The 21,020-nt window shown below is 39.7% G+C and overlaps 1 protein-coding gene across 1 annotated transcript in view; it reads left to right on the top strand.

Moving 5' to 3' along the window:
- Pdhx (pyruvate dehydrogenase complex component X) overlaps nt 1-15,287 on the top strand; it is a 58,224-nt gene extending 42,937 nt beyond the window's left edge. Inside the window, exons 6-11 of the mRNA XM_021151849.2 lie at nt 1,743-1,917; nt 3,838-3,985; nt 6,795-6,853; nt 8,700-8,858; nt 12,873-12,937; nt 14,812-15,287. Of these exons, the coding sequence (XP_021007508.1) occupies nt 1,743-1,917; nt 3,838-3,985; nt 6,795-6,853; nt 8,700-8,858; nt 12,873-12,937; nt 14,812-15,070 (865 nt within the window). The 3' untranslated portion in view covers nt 15,071-15,287. The remainder of the gene's footprint in view (nt 1-1,742; nt 1,918-3,837; nt 3,986-6,794; nt 6,854-8,699; nt 8,859-12,872; nt 12,938-14,811) is intronic.
- Nucleotides 15,288-21,020: the final 5,733 nt, after the last annotated feature.

Genomic DNA, 21,020 nt, shown 5'->3' with positions numbered 1-21,020 from the left:
GCATCTCCCAGGCCCTTGTCAGAAGGCCCCAGGAGCTGTAGGTTAGGCATCTCCCAGCCCTCGTCAGAAGGCCCTAGTAGCTGTAGGTTAGGCATATCCCAGGCCCTTGTCAGAAGGCCCCCAGTAGCTGTAGGTTAGGCATATCCCAGTTCCTTGTTGAGTCATAGCATCTGCTCATCGTGCATTAATCCTTAGGTAGTCTGTTCTTAGGAGAAAGTTGCTTTCACTTTATTTGATTTGCATAACAAATCAAATAGTAGCATAGCTACTAGAAAGGTAGAAAGCACAGACTTTGCAGCCAGCTCTGAACCTCAGTGTACCCCAGTGTTTTTAACCCTGGCTGTACTCAGCTGCCTGCCTCTCCACCCTGGTCACTACACTTCTATTCTGGCCGCCTTTTTCTTAGAAACCTCATCTTGGAAGTTACTTGTTTTCTGCCTAGATAGACCTTTCTCCCAGCCCTTTGACTTGCCCTCCACACCATTCTGCGTAATGCCCAAATGCCCAGGCCTCCCCCAGCTGTTCTGTCTTCTCACTCATTGCTCTCTAGCTCATTACTTTGCTGTATTCCTTTTTAAAGATGAGATCCCATCACTCTAGTTTGTGTGACTGATGGGTGACTCCTAGAGTCGTGTGTAATGTTTTCTCTTAACACCTGGAGTGCAGTGGGTGCTTAAGACTGACTTAGATGCTGAGCTTAAGTTTTGAGTCCATGTGCGTCTAAATTAGGAGTAACAGTAACACCTCTTCCACCTGGATGCTGTGAGTTATTAACACACAGGACATTTGGTAGGCTCTTTTCTTCTCTTCCCTCCTCTTCAGTATTGGGAATCCAGAATGTTGTAACATTTCTATTGTTTTGTCAGTTTGTTTTCTAAAATATTCCAAGAACACATGTTCAGAAACACCTGTACAGGAAAGGTGCCACTACAGTGGGCTGGGCGCTCCTATGACAATCAATTAACAATCAAGACAGTAGCCCATAAACATGCCCATTGGCCAATCCAACCTGGACAGTACTTAAAGACTCTCTTCTCAGATGACTCTAGGCTAAGTAAAGTTGATAGATAACCTACAAAACTGAAGTGAGGACTTGACATATCTTATAGTCTTAGTTTTATCCCTTTGTAAACAAATGTACCTTTGTTTTACAAAGTAGTACCAAAGACAGGTCTGTAAATAGTTTATTTTTCATTCTAAATGATAATAATTTGGGAAATATTCCAATGAAAGCCATAGGGATTACGAGCTTGACACTCTCTAAATGCCATGTGAAAATTACTTGGTAAACATACAGTAAAATGTTCCAATTACTACATTATCCATCTAGCTAATGACACTTGTCTCCCAATAAGACAAGTTTACTTTTTAATAAAAATCACTATCTTTACTCGATACTGAGGTGTTATATGGATCAAATAGATTAGGCCTATCATAGAATTCTGCTTCTTATATTAACATAAGATACTAAGTAAGAGGGTTTTTTTCTCATAGAGAAAATTGTCATCTTAAATATGCCCAATAGGTTCTAATTATTAGAAATTCAAAATATTAATTGGGTTTTGAAAATTTTTGAATGGCATCAGATACCTAATAAGAATCAGAAGGCCGTCTAGGGAAAGACTTGCTTAGATTTTGTAGTCTTTGCTTGATTGTTTCTCTTCCTCACACCTCAGCATCATTTCTGAGACTGTCTGTATTACTTGTTGCTGCATGGTTATCCAGTTTCCTTTCATTTCCAGAGATGCACTCAAGTTAGTTGAGCTCAAACAGATGGGCAAGATTACTGAATCCAGACCAGCCTCAGCTCCTCCATCCTCCCTCTCAGCATCTGTGCCTCCTCAGGATACAGCCGGGCCATCTTATCCTCGTCCAATGATCCCACCAGTATCCATTCCTGGGCAACCAAATGCAGCGGTAAGGTCGTCTCAGTGAGACTGTCATGGTCTATGTACTGGCTAGTTTTGTGTCAACTTGACACAGCTGGAGTTATCACAAAGAAAGGAGCTTCAGTGGAGGAAATGCCTCTATGAGATCCAACTGCAAGGCATTTTCTCAATTAGTGATCAAGGGGGAAAGGCCCCTTGTGGGTGGGACCATCTCTGGGCTGGTAGTCTTGGTTCTTATAAGAGAGCAGACTGAGCAAGCCAGTGGAAGCAAGCCAGTAAGGAACATCTCTTCATGGCTTCTGCATCAGCTCCTGCTTCCTGACCTGCTTGAGTTCCAGTCCTGACTTGCTTTGGTGATGAACAGCAGTATGGAAGTGTAAGCTGAATAAACCCTTTCCTCCCCAACTTGCTTCTTGGTCATGATGTTTGTGCAGGAATAGAAACCCTGACTAAGACAGTCTAGATATGTGAGGAAGGAAATAAAAGCAAGTACCATGCGCTTTATAAGCACTTTTTAATCCATGTTAACCAGAGCTTAAAGCTGTAAATATAGGGAGTGCCCCTAATTGGTATTCTTATAGATTTCACAGGAGTGTGATTTGGCTTCACTTTACCACATGTATATATGCTCGAGTCTCGGCACTTCTACTTGCATGTTAGAATAATTCATAGCCTCTTTTTATGGGTATATTTGTTTTTTGTTAAAGGAATTAAGAGCTATTTAGAACTTAACCATACAACACGATACCTTTCTTCCTCAGAGACAGCCATGTTCCAGCTGTTTTGTTCTTCTGTTTAACCCATTTTTCTTCTGTGTGTCTTTAAAATAAGGGAAATAAACACACACTGCTTCCATTAGTAAAGAAGATTGTTCATTATCATGATTGGAAAGGACTGAGAACTAAGAGCTTCACATGCAGCATTTCTTTTTTTTTTTTTTTTTTTTGGTTTTTCAAGGCAGGGTTTCTCTGTATAGACCTGGCTGTCCTGGAACTCACTTTGTAGACCAGGCTGACCTCGAACTCAGAAATCCGCCTGCCTCTGCCTCCCGAGTGCTGGGATTAGAGGCGTGCGCCACCAAGCCTGGCTACATGCAACATTTCTAATGAACATTAATAGTATACTGTCTACCAAATAAAAATTTGGTGTGTCAAAGCTTCCTTAAAATAGGCTATAGAGGATTAATCAAAGTAGGAGGGAGATAAATCTTTCAAATGCTCACAGAGTATACAGAGCATGTGTTCCATGCAATCAGAACATTTTGCTAACAGAAGTGTTCTTCAAATATCATTTGTAAAAGAAAAAATAAATTATAGGGTTTTTTTTTCTTATCCTTAGAATAAAAGATGAGAACAGGAATAAGTGTAATTGGATGCACATGCCTTTACAGAAAACTTATATTAAAATCACAGGAAGATCTTTCTTATCTCATTTATAGCTTATACTTTGAATTCCTAGGAAATAAGATACTCATGATTATTTTTAAATCACAGAAATGCATGGTCATTAACCAGCTATCCCTTATGTAATATGTTGCCTAAACACACATAAGCATATATGCATTTTACATATGTACATAGTAATTTGCTTCTCCCATACTCAGCATGCCTCTGCATATGTGTGGGTACACATAGTATATATGTATACAGTGATGATAGGCTGGTTTCCTTTTAGCTACCTTAAACAGGATAACACAAAATGTCTCATTCAGAACTGAAATTTAAATTTTGCTATTTTTTTCTATAGTTGTATAAACTCAAACCAAATACTTAGACTTCTTATATTCTCCCTTTGCATAAAGAATTTTAATCATACGTTTCTTAATCTTTTATGTAATTACTAGGTCTTGTAGACTGAATTTCAGATAGGTAGTGGTTTTACATATTTTTCCATTTATGTTTTACGTTTTAATGCAAAAATTGCCTCCTTTTTTTTTCTTTTTGGGCAGGGTACATTCACTGAAATTCCTGCTAGCAATATTCGAAGAGTTATCGCTAAGAGGTTAACTGAATCAAAAAGTACTGTGCCTCATGCCTATGCTACAGCTGACTGTGACCTTGGCGCAGTTCTAAAGGTTAGGCGAGATCTGGTCAAAGGTCAGTAAAGTTGAGGTTACTACTGCAGAGTGCATGCTAATCTGATGATCATGAACTTCATTGTAAATGCACCTCGTGTAGCCTTTAATCTCACATCATAACCTGACTGTGATCCACTCTGGCTTGTTCTAGCACGGGAGAGAATGGTTTTTCCCTACATGAAATAGATTGGATATGTAACATTGAGTTAATCACGGTTTACTACTCTATATACAATAAAGATTTCTGTCCTTCCTTGCTCTCATTGAAACATCTTCTCTGCGTTATTTCCACCTGGTCATTCAGTTCATGTTCATCCACTCTGCCACACACGGAGCCTGCCAATAGTCTCATGGGGTCACACACTGCCCGGTGATTGCTTTCCTAAGCAAAAGTAGGCTGTACATTTTTTTCTCCCTTAGCTTGGGTTTTCTGGGTGGTTGGTTGGTTGGTTGGTTGGTTGACTGGCTGGTTGGTTGGTTGGTTGGTTGGTGGTTTTGATAAGGACAGATGAATGACTTGCTCAGGCTAAATGCTGATCTTGAATAGCTTGTGATAGTACTAGCTGGACAAGCAAAGGTCTTAACAAAACTCTTAACTATGAACATTAATAGTATACTGTCTACATAAAAATTTGGTGTGTCAAAGCTTCCTTAAAATAGGCTATAGAGGATTAATCAAAGTAGGAGGAAGATAAATCTTAACTGATTAAAGAGTGCATAGATTGTATGTCTTAGACGGCACTTGAATAACGTTCTTCTTTACGCACTTTTTAATTGTGTATTCATAACACATTTTCAGATTATTAAATTGAATTGTCTCTCTAAACATTTCAAAAGAAAGTCTCAGATAGGTATGGATTTTTTAGCATGAAGATCTTATTTCAACCTTACCCATCCTCTTGCTGTTTCTTGCCTTATTGCACTGGCTATAAAAACCAGAGGTGTATTCCTGTGTGTTCTGTATTTTAGGTAGGGAAAAACATTCAATCTGTAGCATTTACAGTAAGTTTTTTATAGATCTTTTTCAGGTTGAGGAAATTCCCATTCTCTGATTCTGAGAATTTTTAGCATGTTTAAATGCTGAATTTTTTTCAAAAAGTTGTTTGTTTGTTTTCATCTTGGTTAAAATGACAAATTACATTAGTTGGATATCAATTGTTCAATCAACCTGATATTCCTCATACAAAGCTTTTTCATGTAGTTTGGTTTTATTAACATTTCATTAAGATTCTTTATATTGGATGAGTGCTAGTGGACTCAGGAGGCTGAGACAGAGGATTGCAAGTCCCAGGCAGGTCTGAACTATGTATAATTGCATGGGTACCCATAAGAAATTTCTGCTATCTTTCCTTGAGTTCGTTCATGTTCCAGGTGTTTGTCTTCAGTTCTTATAGAAGAGTTAGTTAGGAAATGTGTCTTACTCCTATATGCTATAGAATGTTTAGTACAATAGGGTTCTCTCTTTAATGTTGATAGAGTTTAAGAGTGAAACTCTTTATGTCTGGAATTTTAATTGATACTTGGGGTTTAGTTGATTGATTAGTTGGTTGGTTAGCTGATTGGTTGGATGTTCTGGTAAGTTCTGTCCTTTGTAGCCCACAGAAATTCATGATCATCCTATCCCTGCTCTCCAGGTGTACATTACCATATTCAGTTTTTTAATTATGTATGTGTTAATTACTACTACTAGGACTTGAAATTTCCCATAGTAAGGAATTTTTATTTAAAAAGTACTTGAGATGAAGTGACCTTTGCATACATTAGATTTGAGAGGTCTTGCTTTGGAGGTAGGGAGCATCTTATGTATGCAACTGAATGTATGGTCCTGAAGCTCTGAGTATGTAAGGTTAGAAATAGAATTTTGGAGGTATGGTAACGTCTTCTAGATGGCATCAGAATCACCAGTCTTCCAGTTCCCGTCTGGGTTGCAGGAACATGGAGAGAGGGGCCCAACAGTAAATGAGTAGACAGGAGAAGAAAACTGGATGAGTCTGGGCAACCAAGAAAGCCAGTGAATATAAGTATGGAAAGGAAGAAAGTGAGGAAGGGCAGGGTGCTTCTTCAGGCTGCAGTACGAAGAGAACAGACTTTTAGGTAAGGTGATGGACTTGGGTGCTGCCAGAGGCTGGCATACGGCTACTGTGGCACTGAGCTAAAAAGTAGCTCACATTTAGTGACCCTGTTTAATATTTAAAGGTGCTTGTCTTAAATTCTTTTTTCATACACTCTGTTAGATAAAGGGGAAGTTTAAGCACTCTTTACAAATACAGTCATCTATTTGATATATTTACATACTCTACTCTTCTAATATTATCAATGTATTATAAAATGTGCACAGAACAGAGACATTTGAAAATGAAGAAGACCGACCAGCACACAAGTACAGAGATTGTTTGCCCTTTAGAGCCATGGTAGTTGGGACTTCTCTTCCGTCATAGTTGTGCTGTGCTCTTCCAGTTCATGTGCATGATTGCTGAATGCCTTCACAAAATGCTAATCAGGGCTTAGAAGTGAACTTTTTGATGGAAGAATCCTGAAAATTGAATGCAAGGCCTGAGCATGGTAAGCACAGGTTACCTGTAGACTGTACTCCACCCTACAAGTAAACTGTGTGCTCTCCCTTAGCCCTGTGCGTAGCATTTCATGCAATCCACATTTTGCTAAGCAAGGAAATGTGTTTCACAAAGCAAACAGACTTGTTTTTCATCACTGTGTGCCATACTTTTCCATACTCTACAAGTTTGATATCACAAGGGCCAGTGTTAAAGTATTACAAATACTGGTTTTAATATTAATAATTAATTAATAATAACTTATTCTTTTTTCAGATGACATTAAAGTCTCAGTAAATGACTTTATCATCAGAGCAGCAGCTGTTACTCTTAAAGTAAGTGGCCAAACCAAAATAATTGTGCCTTTTAAGTGTCTCTTGGCTTAAAATGTGAATAATTTTGTTGCTAAAATATTGTGTTATTTAGTTTAGTTGCTTTACAGGTAAGGAAACTGAGGATCAAAAGAGTTCCCAAAGTAATTGTAGCAGAATGAAGAGCATCTGTACAGTCCACACTATTTGATCCCTTGTCCTTGGAGAAGGGCCAGCCAGCACTGGAGATGAGGGGTGGTCAGCAGAAGCCTGCATCACCTCTACTGCTGCTTCACAGTTACCCAGGGCCTGGTCAAAATGAATTCTGGCTCTCTTCTCTTTATTTTTATCCAGCCACACTTTTAAGTAATTAATAGGGGTTTACACAGTTTCCTAGTAAAAATAACTAGATCTAGTTGATTTTGGTGCTTTCTCCTTTACTTTGTAGATATTGCTTTGTGCCTGAATTTGCAGTCTTCTCTTCATTTTTAAAACATCTAGTTCCCAGAAAGTTGCTCCTCTCATGCAGGTTCCCAATTATCTAAGCCCAGAGCCTCTGGCTGCTGTGGTTGTCCATGTTGATGTTGCCTGAGGTGCTCTAAGCGCCACCTAGCTTGTATTGTTGCCAGCTTGTTTTCCCCAGTCAGTTATTATATGTTTCTTCCTTTCCTTAGGTCTGCGTGGTTAGAAAACTTGAGTATGGAATTCATCTTAATAATTCCTTAAAAGGGTTAAGAGTTTGAATATTGTTTTGAATCCAACTTAGATCATCTTCCATGGGTCTTCATTATGTATTCATTAATTAAATGTCATTCCAAAATAGTCTTCCTTGTGGGGGTTTGGTGTGTTTTATATATGGGCTTGTACATGTGCGTGTGCGTGTGTGTGTGTACTCGAGCATGCTCCTGCACTGGAGAAGAGGGCTTCAGGCAGCTGTGAGTTGCCTAATGCAGATGCTGGGAATCAAGCATTGATCCTCTACAAGAGTAGTGCATGCTTTCAACCTGGCACTCCTCTAGCCCCCTGTTCTTTGTATTGAAGAACTTGGGATCTGTTGAGGATCTTTTAACATTGTGGCATTGTTGTGAATGAACAGTTACTGAGAAATTATAATAATAACTGGCTGATTCCGAGGTAAAAGAATAAAACAATCTAGATAGAATGAAAATATCATCTTCATAGTGCAGAAGTGACATGAGAGTGACATGAGAGAGGCAAAACAGAATCAGGCTGTGCTTCCCATTGTTAAGTGACGTCCCTGGACTCTTGGTCTTACTCTGCAGAAAGCACAGAATTTCTGAGAAGATGAATTGGCTTTTGGTTTCTGTGTTCAGCCCCAGATTTGCCCTGTGATATTTGGCAACATCAATATACACCATTTAGCCATTTTGAATGTTCTTTTCGTTCTTCAGGGTAGTTCTCTCTCTAAGTCTGTACCTGTGTGTGTAATGTCTATCTCCTGTTTGTGATGCTTGGGAAATTGATTTTAAATAGAAGACTCATTTACTGAGGGCTTGTTAATACGTATTTCAGAGTTGTGCTAAAAAAGTTGAGTTTTCATGCCAAAGGAAAGTGGTTGAGTGTCACTACTGTTTTCTGCTACACTGTCCCCTTCAAGTTCCTATTGAAGTTCATATAGTTCAAAACATGTTCAATACCATCAGAATTTTCTTAGTCATGCATACTGCTGAACAGTGTTTTGTTTTTCCCAAATATGAACAGTAATCAATGTTCATTTTTTTTTCCCAAACCAAAGTTTTATGTATTTCCTTCTCTGTAGCTGTATTCACATCAACAATAGTGTAAGTCACATTTCTCTGACTATGGTCTCAGGCTGCTTTCTTCATAGCATGTGTTTTCCTGCTTACAGCAAATGCCTGGGGTTAATGTCACCTGGGATGGAGAAGGCCCAAAGCAGCTGCCCTCTGTTGACATTTCAGTGGCTGTGGCAACAGATAAAGGTTTAATTACACCAATCATAAAAGATGCAGCCGCTAAGGGCATTCAGGAGATCGCTGACTCTGTAAAGGTATGTGTCCAGAAGACTGCCTTCAAACTGTTGACTGTACTTTCATCTTAGCACCTGCTTGAGAGCCTGTGAGGAGGGTAGGGTGTGTGTGTGGGGGGGGTGATCTCAGGTACTTATTAAGGTTTTCAGTTTTTATCAAGGCACCTGTAAGAATATTAAATGTTTTAAAATTCTAAAATTAATATGCATGTAAATTAGAGGTCAGCTTCATTCATGTTCTGGGCAAAAGCTTAATTTCCAAAGTCCAAAATTCAGTCTTAAAAATTGTCTTAGTTAGAGTTTCTATTTGCTGTGACCAAACACCATGACCTAAAAGCAAGCTGGAGAGGAAAGGGTTTATTTTATTTGGGTTACACTTCCACAGCACTGTTCATCATTGAAGAAAATAAGAACAGGAGTTCAAACAGGAAAGGATCCTTGAGGCAGAAGATGGTACAAAGACCGTGGAGGGTGCTGCTTACTGGCTTGCTTCCCATGGCTTGCTCAACCTGCTTTCTTATAGAATTTAGGACCACCAGCTCAGGGACAGCACCATCCACAATGAGCTGGCCCTCCCCCATCAATAACTGATTAGGAAAATGCCTTAGAACTGGATCTTATAGAGGCATTGTCTAAATTAAGGTTCCTTAACTCTAGTGTGTATGTCATGCTGACATAAGACTAGCCATCCTGGTGTTATTTCAAGTAGATTTTAAAGTTGTAAATTAAGACCACTGAAAGTAATTAACATTCCCAAAAGTTTCCTGAATCTATTGAAAAGCAATTTTTGAAGTTCCAGTATGAAGGCTTCTGTTGTTGTCCCTAGCACATAACCACACTACAAGGTAGGGATGCATACCAGTCAACTTTGACAGCCGCTGTAATTCCCAAGACCAATTTTTTTTTTTTTTTTGGCAGAAGTATCACACTAAAGTGTTTGTATTGAAACTTTAATATCTTTAAAGATTAAAATGCAACAGTTTTTCCTTAATTGAAAGGTTGTACTAATTAGGTCAGTTAAAATAATCTGTTTTTTTCTGGGATTTAACATAAGTCATTTTTTTTGGCCCACAAAGGATAACAAGCCGGAAAACACTCTGTATATACTTTTCCTGTACATACAGACCTGTGCAGAGCTCAGTTTATGAATCAGGCACATTACAAGTTTAACATAACAATAAAGTAGAACAGTTAATAACACTGCAGTGTAGTAAAACTGCCAGCGTCGTTACTCCTGCCCATTGGAAACATAGTTAAGCACAGCAGGGATTAGGTGAGCGTGAGCACTTTGGTGATGCCGGGAGAGTTGATCTGCTGGAGAGAGCTGCTCCGTGTCTATGGGTTGGAAGTGTGTACAGCTTGAGAAAGCTGGACCAGGAGGTAGTGCGTCCTTTCATCAGGCTATTCAGGAAGAGCATGTAATTTCAAACTTACTATTCATATCTAGAGTTTTCCATTAAATATTGTTAGCCTGGGGTTGACCACAGAGTAACTGAAACACCACAAAGTAAAGCTACAGGTTCAAGGGACAGTTCATGAATTTTATATGTCAAGGATTTTTAGCACCATTGAGAAACATGGGCTTCAGTGTTGCAAAGGTGAAAGGAGACTAAGTGTTGAGGTAACAATTTAAAAATGTTAGGTGGAAGTCACTGATCTGTAGAGCAAGGATTTTCTAATCTTGGTGTGCATTAACTTTTAACTATTACAGGTTTCAATGGTTCTGAGCAGTTCTTACTATTGTAACACGGCATCATTAAAATAGCAATGCTAGCATTCTCTGATCCTTGCATGTGAAAGAACCTTGGTTTAAGAGATGAGGAAGCAGTCCCCGCAGCCTCCTGGAACCTTTCGGGTTTGTTGAATACTACTAGCTCAGGGTCCTGCTGCCCTAGCCCAGACCAGCATGCCACTCTGAGTCTTTGGGGTGCCAGGCATAAACTGGGTTCTGTGTTTAATCTCAGTGGCCATGGTGCGTCAGCTGCTTGCTGCTCTTCTTTTGGTAGTAAGTATACTTACTCCTCTGTGCTTTCTCCCTCCAGGAAAGCAAGCAATTTCCCCATTTTAGAAGAAAGTCCCTATACAGTGGCCATTTGTTATCATTTGTACACAGAGATTTTATACTGTGTCTTACTCAAAAGTGAAATGCTTTGAACAGTGTTTGAACAGAAAAACAGAGTGATTTTAATTTTAGAAGTAAAGTCATTTTGTGACTATATAGACTAATATGTCTATCTCTTAAATGAATGTTTTGTGAACTTGTTAAAGAATTCTTAAGGCATTTGCATAACAGTAACAACAGTGGCTGTAATGAACACGAGCAGGCATCCAATGTATCAGCTGTTTGTTTCTTTATTTGTTTGAAAGAGGTCTGTCTATGTAGTCCTGGATGTCTTAGAATTTGATTTGTAGGCCAGGCTGACCTCAAGCTCACTGAGATCTCCCTACTTCTGCCTCCCAAGTGTTGGGACTAACAGTGTGTACATCACCATCAAGATGCTAGCCCTGTGTGTTAGCTTTTGCATTAAGCCAATCATATATATTAGGTCTTTTCAGTCCTCTTTAAAGATACCCTATCAAAGACAAAATAATAATTTCATGGAATTGATAAACTGATAAGGAAAACACTTAAGTAATTTGTGTAAACTTTGTACTGTTTAGTGATAGAGCTCTTGTTCGGCCCTGTCAACTGGACTCTGTAGAGTATAGAGCCTGTGCAACAGCTAAGCATTACAGTTCTCACTGAGTAGTTTGTGGTAAGAGTGAGGCTGTTCCTCTAAATCAGTCATGTTTTCTAAAACATCAAACAAAACCCCATATTCCATATTTAAGGAATGAACAGGTGGAGGATAGCTGCAGAGTTAACAGACCCCACATGGGGCAGTGACTTGTTTGGGGACAAAGAAGAAAAGGAATGGAGCTATGCAGCTGTGCTGCTCTGGTGGCACACAGATCTTGTAGGTCAGATTAAGATGACTGAGGCAAAGTTAAGAACAGAGAGGTCTGAGTTACCAGTCATCCACTGAAGATGCAGTAAAGGCCTTGCAGGATTGTGAGATCGGGCCTTCAGGCAGCCAGTGAACACGCTGTGAGGAGACTAATACTCGGGCTGGCCAGAGGGGAAACAGTTTTGCAGTGGGGCCTGGGTCTTTGCCTAAGATTTATGCTTGCAATGCAGTTTCTCCTGGAGCCTTGTTTGGCTGCCTCCTTCTCAGTGTTGTGTCTCAGTTCCAGCGCTACCTTCACAGGCCTTCGGTATCTCCCATGGCTTATGCATTTCCCTATCCCGTGTTCTCAGGATATCCCTTGTTGCCTCACTCTCAAAGTAACTAGTTCATTTCTCTGTCCTTTGTTCTATCTGATGTTAACTTCCTTGTTCATTGACATGCATCCAATTCTAGGAGTGCCTTGGAATGCACTAATTGTTCAGAGAATTTGTATTTTTAGTAAAACTTGCTGGTAAAATCTGTGGACCCCTGGCTAAGTCATTTCTTGACCCTTAGTAATCCCAAATATGTCATTGTTGGGTTAAAGGCAAGTCACAGCCGAAATCAAATCTGCAAAACATTGTCATGACATCATTTACATGTATTTTATAGAGAGAGTTACTATATACATTATATATTATATTAATTTTACCATATATGTAATTGTATTTATATATAATAGCAAACTCTAGGTCTTGTGTTACATTTATTTCTTCATTAAAACGCATGGTTATCCTTATAATTGATGCAATACTGCAATTTCTTCAAAACCTACTGGATTGACCTCCTTTAAGCCTCATAAGGAAAAGTATACAGTGTTGTGCAGAGGGCATGGAACCACTGCACAGCATTGGTGCATGGCAAACCAAGAGCTCCAGAGTTTTTCAGGGAACTTTGTAGTGCCTTAACTTCTTAGATCTCCTGTTCTCGAGCTTCCTGTAACTAGTTGGAACATACCTAGCACCTAGCCTGAGCTCCAGCCGAGGGTGTGCTGTAAGTTGACTCTGACATGACTGTGTCGTGTTGCTGTACTCTGTCCTTTCCTCAGGTTCTGTCAAAGAAAGCACGGGATGGGAAATTGATGCCAGAGGAGTACCAAGGAGGATCTTTTAGGTAAGATTTAAGTTCTTAATTGTCAGAAGCATCAAGCGAGTAGTCCATGTGAACCTTTTCCCATGTATTTGTTGAAGACATTTTTAAAATACAGCCTGAGTATAATGCACCTTCACTTAGACAGCAGCAGGACATGAGAGGTCTTGTTCTTAGTAGCCAGGCCTTCCTACCACAGCTAGCGGAGCCTATTGGTTTTGAAATGAGCATTCTTTTTATTAACTTTTAGCTATCCTAAAATGACATCCACATTCTTAAGCTTTTATTTTTTATTTATTTATAAACAAACCTCAGCCATTTCCTTTCTTGTCATTAGTAGTAGTAGTAGTATTTTATTATTATGCTAAATAATCTCTGTTAACGTATCCATGTTGGTCTTAATCCCCATAGGGTAGGTATTACGGTCCTTTCTGGCACATGTTTGCCATTGTCTCATGGGGCCCATTTTTGGTGTGTGGTCCTAGAAATGGAATTCCTGGGTTCAAAGCTTTGACGGATTTTGCCAAAGAGTTTTCCAGCATGGTTGCACTGATTTTCACTTCTCTCGTCATTGCATGGGGTCCCAGTGCTGTGTTCTTGATGGCATTTTAATAGGCTTCAAATTTGACCCTAGCTTGGCGTTTTGTGATTAGGTGCATGCCAAGGAATAGTACTGGACACCTTTTTAGTCCATCAGTTTTCTGGTTGTCTGGTAGTTCATCAGATGAAGGCATTGTTAAAGTCTGGCATCTGCTCTGTAAAGCCAATGTGTAAGCCTTAGTAGCATGTTCAGATGCACAACCCCTTTAGGATGCATATACAGGTGGCTCCTGACCCCTCCTGACCGCCTCTGCTCTCCTGCTGATGTTTTAATGGACAGAAACTCTGCAAATGAATTTCTTTGTGCCTGAGTTTTTCCTCCTGGTTGGTGATATCTGTCCTTTGTCAGGAGCTCTGGCCTCTCCTGTGAAGATCTTCTGGGTTGTCATGGGAGGCAGTGCCATTCTCTTTTTCTAAAATAGGTTGCCATGTGCTGTAAAGTAGAAATCCTGGATCTTTCTTTCCCATAAAAACCATGAAATCAGCCCAGAACTGTACTGGAAGGTTTCTCCCCGTAGCAAGGGGAAGGTGACATGGCTGTCTTACTCAGCTTCCGTGCCAAAGTTTACATTGTGTCTGGCCCTTGCTCAGTGAGCACTGAAACCCAGCTGTTTGTAAGGAGATGTTTGTAAGATGTTTGTAAGGAGCCCTTCCAGCTTTGTTCACACTCAGGATTAGCTTTTCTGGCTCCACATAGTCCAACAAATTGTAGAGTTCATTTGTTTTTCACACAGAGACACACAGCTTATGCTTCGCTAAGGTTTTGATTGGGATTCTGCATTCAGTTTGGCAACTCAACTGTTGTTAACTGTTTCTGAGGGCTTCAGTTTCTTTCATTTGTCTTATACCTTCATAGCAGTCATAGATTTTCTTTAAATCTCCTACCTAGTATCTGTCTTTTGGCATTATGCTAAATGATACTATTTTCAGGTTTCATAGTTAAATGTTAATAAATAAAATATAATTATCTTGACCTTTTACCTAGCAACATAAGTTCACTTACTGAGTTTCTGTGTAGAACTGTAGTATTTCATCATGAGTTCATCTGTAAACCCTAAGAGCTGCATTTCTTGTCCTCACTAGTCACACCTTCCATTTCCTTTCTGGCAATATGTCACTGACGAGGAAGGACCTCCAGTTGAGTACTCCCTGTTTGATAATAGGATATTTATATATGTATGTGTGCTGATCGACATGTTCTTTGGCCTTTGAGTGGCATAGCATAAGGTTCAGTAATAAAGTCTGTATACCTAATTCAGACCACACCACCTTCAGCAGTGTTTTTCTCTCCTCTCTAGTATTTCCAACTTGGGGATGTTTGGCATCGATGAGTTCACTGCAGTGATTAACCCTCCTCAGGCCTGTATCTTGGCAGTTGGGAGATTCCGCCCAGTGCTGAAGCTGACTGAGGATGAAGAGGGGAACCCTCAACTGCAGCAGCACCAGCTTATAACTGTCACAATGTCAAGTGACAGCCGAGTGGTTGATGATGAACTAGCTACCAGGTTTCTTGAAACTTTCAAAGCAAATCTAGAGAATCCCATGCGACTTGGGTAGCCTTCAGAGACGAGGCGCTTGATTGGGTGTTCAGTATGGAGTAGATGAAGTGCATATTTATTTAAGGCGAAAGCTTTGACCTGAGCTGTCTTCCTCTCCCCTGTACATGTACTGTAGAAATGTGTGATGACAAACGGACTAATAAAGAACATTTGGTTGGTCAGATCCACTTTTAACCTCTGGTGCTGTACAGAAGGCATTAAACTGATGTAAACTACATCCTATGTTTGGTTCATTTGAAATTTTGGAATAATTGTGAATGTATGATATTGTAAAATTTTTAAAAATATATAGAACTGTCACTTAATCATATTGAAGTTATAACTGGGCTTCAAAGAGATGTCTGTCTATATTGGGGCCTCTCATTTTTTATAAGCTCTTGATATACTTGAACAGTTTAATATGTACAGTTAGTTTACTCTGGATTAGTATATAAGTACATTTTATTAGGGGTTGTGACAACATTATTAAACTTTTGTGTATATAAAGCCAGGTGTCTTAGCTAGATATATTTCCAGTCTTACTTTTAACTTCTTTGACACTGTGAAGCTCTAAGGATACAATAGGAATGAAGACAGAGGAAGAAAAACTAAAGAGTCGTTTGTTCAGAGTCCTGACCTTATAAAGTTGGGGGAGCAGCTGGGTTTGTACCTATAACCTCAGCTTTTGAGAGAGACTGAGAAAGGAGGCCCGCTTTGAGGCTAGCTGGCTGCGTGGTGAGGCCCTGTCTCACAGAGGCCGGGCGATTGTTTTTCTGGAAAAGCTGCAGTTGGTCTCAAATTGAGCAGCGAGCACTTCACTTCCATGCTGAGTTGGAATCTAATGAAATAAATTCTCTTAGCACACGTTGTAAATTTGTATTGTTTTAAATACAGTATTGTTTGCTGAAGCATTGTAATCAAGTTTGTATTGTACAGTCAAATGTAAGAAAATAAAAAAATTCTAGTCTACTTTAATATGACATGCAAAATAGAAGAGTGGCAAACAAGCTTACCATGGTGGTTTGCGCCTATAATCTTAGTACTTGGAAGACTAAGGCAGGGTTCCCATGAGTTCAAGGCTAGCCAGAGCTACAGAGTGAGATCCTGTTTCACAAGAGAAGAGACCTAGGAAGGAGAACAGATGGGAAGTAGTGCTCATCTACTCCATCAGCTGAACCAAATTGTCCCTCATTATCAGTAACATTAGAACTGCTGCTTTCTGTTGGCAGCTCTGGCAAGATAACGATATTTAAATGAGATGGTAATGAATGGTAATTTAATTCACCATTCGCAGAAAGTTTCTCCTTAGTGTCAGTTGACATAAATCACCAGAAGAAAGACTCCATGGTACAAGTTGTATTGAGTATGACATGATGAACTATAGCCCCAACAAAGGAGCCTTCAAAAATAATTAGTGCCCCAGTATATCTCTTGTTAAGAAAAATATTTAATTCAGTTATTCGGTTTTAACAAGCCATTTTAAAATGGACTCTTCAAACTTTTGTCAGATTAACTTAAAATTATTACCAAGCACCGTTTTCAAAATAGCTTTTACACTTGCACTACTTTCAAGGTCAGCGTGGCTGAAATGTTTTCAATACTGTGTGTGTGTGTACGCGCGCTCGCGCTTGGTTGTGTGGATGTGGACACATGTTCCCAGGTGTGTAAGGCAGAAAACAACCTTGGATTGTTGTGGATTCTTGTGGATTCTTGCTTTCCACCTTGTTTGATGTATGATCTCTTGTTCACTGCTGTGTACACCAGGCTAGCTCCTGGTAATTGTCTTGTCTCTGCCTCCGTCTGCCTGTAAGAACAGATAGGGTTATGGTGTCTGTCTTTCAGATCGTTAGGTTTGCATGACGAGTGCTTTTACTCACTGAACCCTCTCCTCGGCCCCCTTTTCTAATTCTGACACCTGAGGACTTGACCATGAGACAGCCATAAATAGCTCTGCTTGCGCTCTCTCTTCTGTGGGCCGGTATCACTAGCAATAATGCCTCCATTTCCTGTAGCTACAAAGGAGGTTGGTCCCCATCCAGCTTGGACAGAGGCACTGTTTCATCTGAAGCCATTTATTTCAGTTCGTGGGCAACACAAACCTAGTTGCCTCTCATGGTTTCTGTGATAGTTAATAACCAGTATAGAAGCTTTCCCTGTTTGATCAAAAATAATTCCTCTAGCATCTCTAGCAATTAGATTCCTGTAAGCAAATTGTCATTTATGGAAATAATTCTATTGCAGCATGAGGTCAAGGAATGATCTTGATTTGAAGGAGTGTGGATACATGGTCTGAGCCATGTGTGCATCAGCAAGACTGTCCTCCACCACACTACTGGTTATAACAGGCAAATATACTAAGACAAGGAAAACAACCTAAGCATGAATTATGAGGGGAAAGCATCATTCATCTTAGTTAGTGTTTAGCCATTAGTCATGAAAGTATTAATGAACATTTACCTCTGTTAGTCAAAATGGACTGGTTTCCTTAACTACACTTCCTACTTAGTAGCTAAAAATGAGTTTGTCCATTATTTTCTGTCACATTAAAAATGTCTGGATGCTGCTGACCAGACTTGAATGAAACATTGCCAAGTAATTTATAAATACTGTTAAGAGTGTTCACATAATATCAAATGGAACTTCAAATTTTCTTCTTTTTCTTTTTCTTTTTCTTTTTCTTTTGTTTTTACTTATTTGCACTCTGAACCTACCTTTACCAGTAATTGTTTAAGCAAAACATGAGTTCTGGAGAAGAAGCCTCGTTTCCCTGCTTTGAAAGGTAGGTGGTGCTGTGAGTTAATATATTGTCATCCAAATAGAGAAACTGCATGGCTTTTGGTCTCAGCTTTCAAAGACATTCTGTTCTCATGACAGGTTGCATCATGATGGACTTGGGCTCCCTTCCCAAAGTGAAGAAATAAACTGATGCAGATTAAAAATTACACTTGAAATAAGTGCTATGAATGGGAAGCACTGGATTTTTAGAAGGGAGTAAAAATACAGAAAGACTTTAAAATTAATCTGGCCATGATTCCAAGTGGGTTACTACAAAGGATGCCAGGCAGCAGGAAACAGCTGCAAGGTTTGTACTAACTGAAGCATGACTGACTCTGGATCGCATTTACCTCAGGGCTTTTAATGAAGAAGGACAAGGAAGTGTGTCCTCCATGCCAGGCTGCTATGTGAGTGTTGTGAATGTAAGGTAGGCGTGTGCTTTCGAGACAGCACCATAAGATGAGTGGAATTCCCTCCAGGACAGTTTCTGGAGGCTCTCTATTGCCACTTGAAGAGGAGTGAGGTGCTTATATGTGATACAGCAAGTAGCATGGTTTCAGGACACATCTAAACTTGTAAATAAAAGAGCAATCGTCTCATAAAGACATTTTGAATAGTTATGCATGGTTATTTGCCTTTCTGGCATCTGCATTGGTTTTGGAAGGAGGCAATTGGAACAAAGTAGTTTATCTTCTAAGTTATAGAACAATGAGGAGCCTCTTTAATTAGAAATAGTTTAGATAAACATATTTGGTGCCCACAGAGGCCAGAAAAGGCCATTGGATCACCTGGAACTGGAGTTTCGGGCACTTGTGAGCTGCCATGTGAGTGCTGAGAACTGATCTTGGGACCTTTGCAAGAGCAGCTAACCACTGAACCATTTCTTAAGTACCCTTAATTGAAATTTGCTAAAGTGGTTTGCAGATGAACTTTGGAAAGTTACTGTTAGTTTGTGTCTTTGATCATATAGTTTATTTTCACAAATTAGAAGTCACTTCCCTGGTTTTCCAACTCTGAGCCGCCTGTTTCTTTCTGAGAAAGTGAGTATTGTCAATGCTCCTTGATTTAAACTACACCACCAAGGACAGAAGTTTAAGGGAAATACAGGTTTCTGTTAAAAGTTGAGAGAACATTAGGACGATCAGTCAAGATTTTCACATCTAAATGTATTTAAATTTTTTTCTTTATGAGATTCATAGTTATTCTTGTCACAGACAAGTAGATCTTTAAAGATTTGTCTGTTGTGGCCAAATGAGATATACATTAGTCAAGCCTTTATAAAGAATAAACTGTATGGACACAAGGTTAAGTTTTTATATGTATGTTACACTTAAACTTTTTATAGGGTCTCAATGTATGTAGCCCTGGTTATCCAGGAACTCCCTTTGTAGACCAGGCAGACCTCAAACTCAGATCTACCTACCTCTGCCTCCCTAGTGCTGGGATTAAAGGTGTGCACCACCACCTCTTGGCCCCACTTAAACTTTCTATCCGTGGCTCCTCAGTCCACTTGGCAGAGAATGCTACTTACCAGGAAGCTAAAGGATGGAGCTTGGTAGATGATCACCCCTCCCAGTGCCTTAGCTTCTGCTCTGTGGGAACATTCTTTTCTAAGAATGTATTTAATCTGTGTGCTTGTTCATCAGGAGTATTTTATGCCTAGTGTCAGCCTAGTTTAAAATTACTAGGCTTTTGGCAGTAAGCTTATCCTGTGTCTTAATAATTCTTATCTATGGAGGAGGGGAAAGATCCTCTGTGTGGCAACTGCTTATCTTACATTATCTCTTCAGCTCTGTGTGGGAGGTGTATCCTGCTTTATAGCAGTCCTCCTTCATAGTCTTAGATAACGATAACGTGTACAGACTCAGAGACTACATGAACTGAGCTAAGCTCCAAGAGCTGCATCTGGGGTTGAGCCTATGTCCATGTGGTACAAAGCTTAAACAACATCACATACAACCTTCTCAGTTGGACATTGGCTGAGCTCGTTCTACTGAAGCTCTTCAGCTATGTCACTTCATGTACTTCATACAGTGAGACCTATAAAAAGTTTAAGTACAACATACAAATAAAAACATGCACTCTTAGCTCGTATTTTCTTTGTAGTTCCTTTCTGTGTCCTGGTTAGATTGCACAGGAGGTACTGAGGGATTTTTGTTTTGTTTCCATTAAAAATACATCTCTGAAGTACTAAAATCAAGAATCATGACTTACATATAACTCCCAATGACATCCTTAATAAAACTGAAGCGTAAAACATTTAAGGTGGTAGTTCTTAATCTTCCTAATGCTGCGACCTTTTTATTAGGTTGTAGTGACCAACCCCCAACCATGAAGTTACTTCATTGCTATTTAATAACTTTACTCTTGCTACTGTTATGAATCCTAATGTAAATATCTGATATGCATGATATCTGAATTGTGATCCCCAAAGGGTCTATGACCCACAGTTTGAGAACCATCGATTTAGGGCTTAGTGCCTCTAGGGATAAAATATATTGATAAGCCGATGGCACTTGTGTGTGGTACCAGCTACAGAGGACCAGATGCAGGAAGATCACTGGAGTGCACATATTAGAGACCATCCTAGACAATAAGAAGAGAGTAACAACAAAAAAACTCATCCAGACAGAATAGCATGCAGCATCTGGGAAGAGGTGGCAAGAGGATCATGACTTGCAGGCCAATCTGGGTCTCACAGTAGGTACCATCCTGTTTCTGTCTCCAGAAGGAAAAGTAATTAAAACATAAATTTAATAAAGACCATTTTAGTTTTGAATTCTGCTCCATGTTCAGAACTCAAAAGTAGTTACCTTAGCTTCAATCCCAGTTGCTCCTGTCTTCTATATGAGTAACTACATTAGCCTCCAATCTTAGTCAAGGGCTAATAGCAGATTACAGAGTTCATTGACTTACCCAGACCAGATATATGCATAGCCACCAAATAAGCAAGCAGTGCTCCAGGACACGGGTGAGGGCGGAGGCCTGGAGCACATGGCGTGTGTGTTGGGCAGAGCATTCGTGGGTGATTACCGGGCCAAGTGAGGGTTGCCTTTCAGGGCTTTGCAGAACCACCAGTTCATGAAGCAGCTGGGCCCTGCTGTCTTCCATTGAAGTTTAGCATCATGTTTATTGTAAAGGAGAAATGACAGATAAGACACTTGAGATTTGTAAAGCAGGCAGAAGAATTTAAG

This window comes from Mus caroli, chromosome 2, assembly GCF_900094665.2.
Source record: "Mus caroli chromosome 2, CAROLI_EIJ_v1.1, whole genome shotgun sequence".
Lineage (NCBI taxonomy): Eukaryota > Metazoa > Chordata > Mammalia > Rodentia > Muridae > Mus > Mus caroli.
Note: the sequence above shows the minus strand (reverse complement) of the source record. Positions and strands in the feature narration are given on the sequence as shown.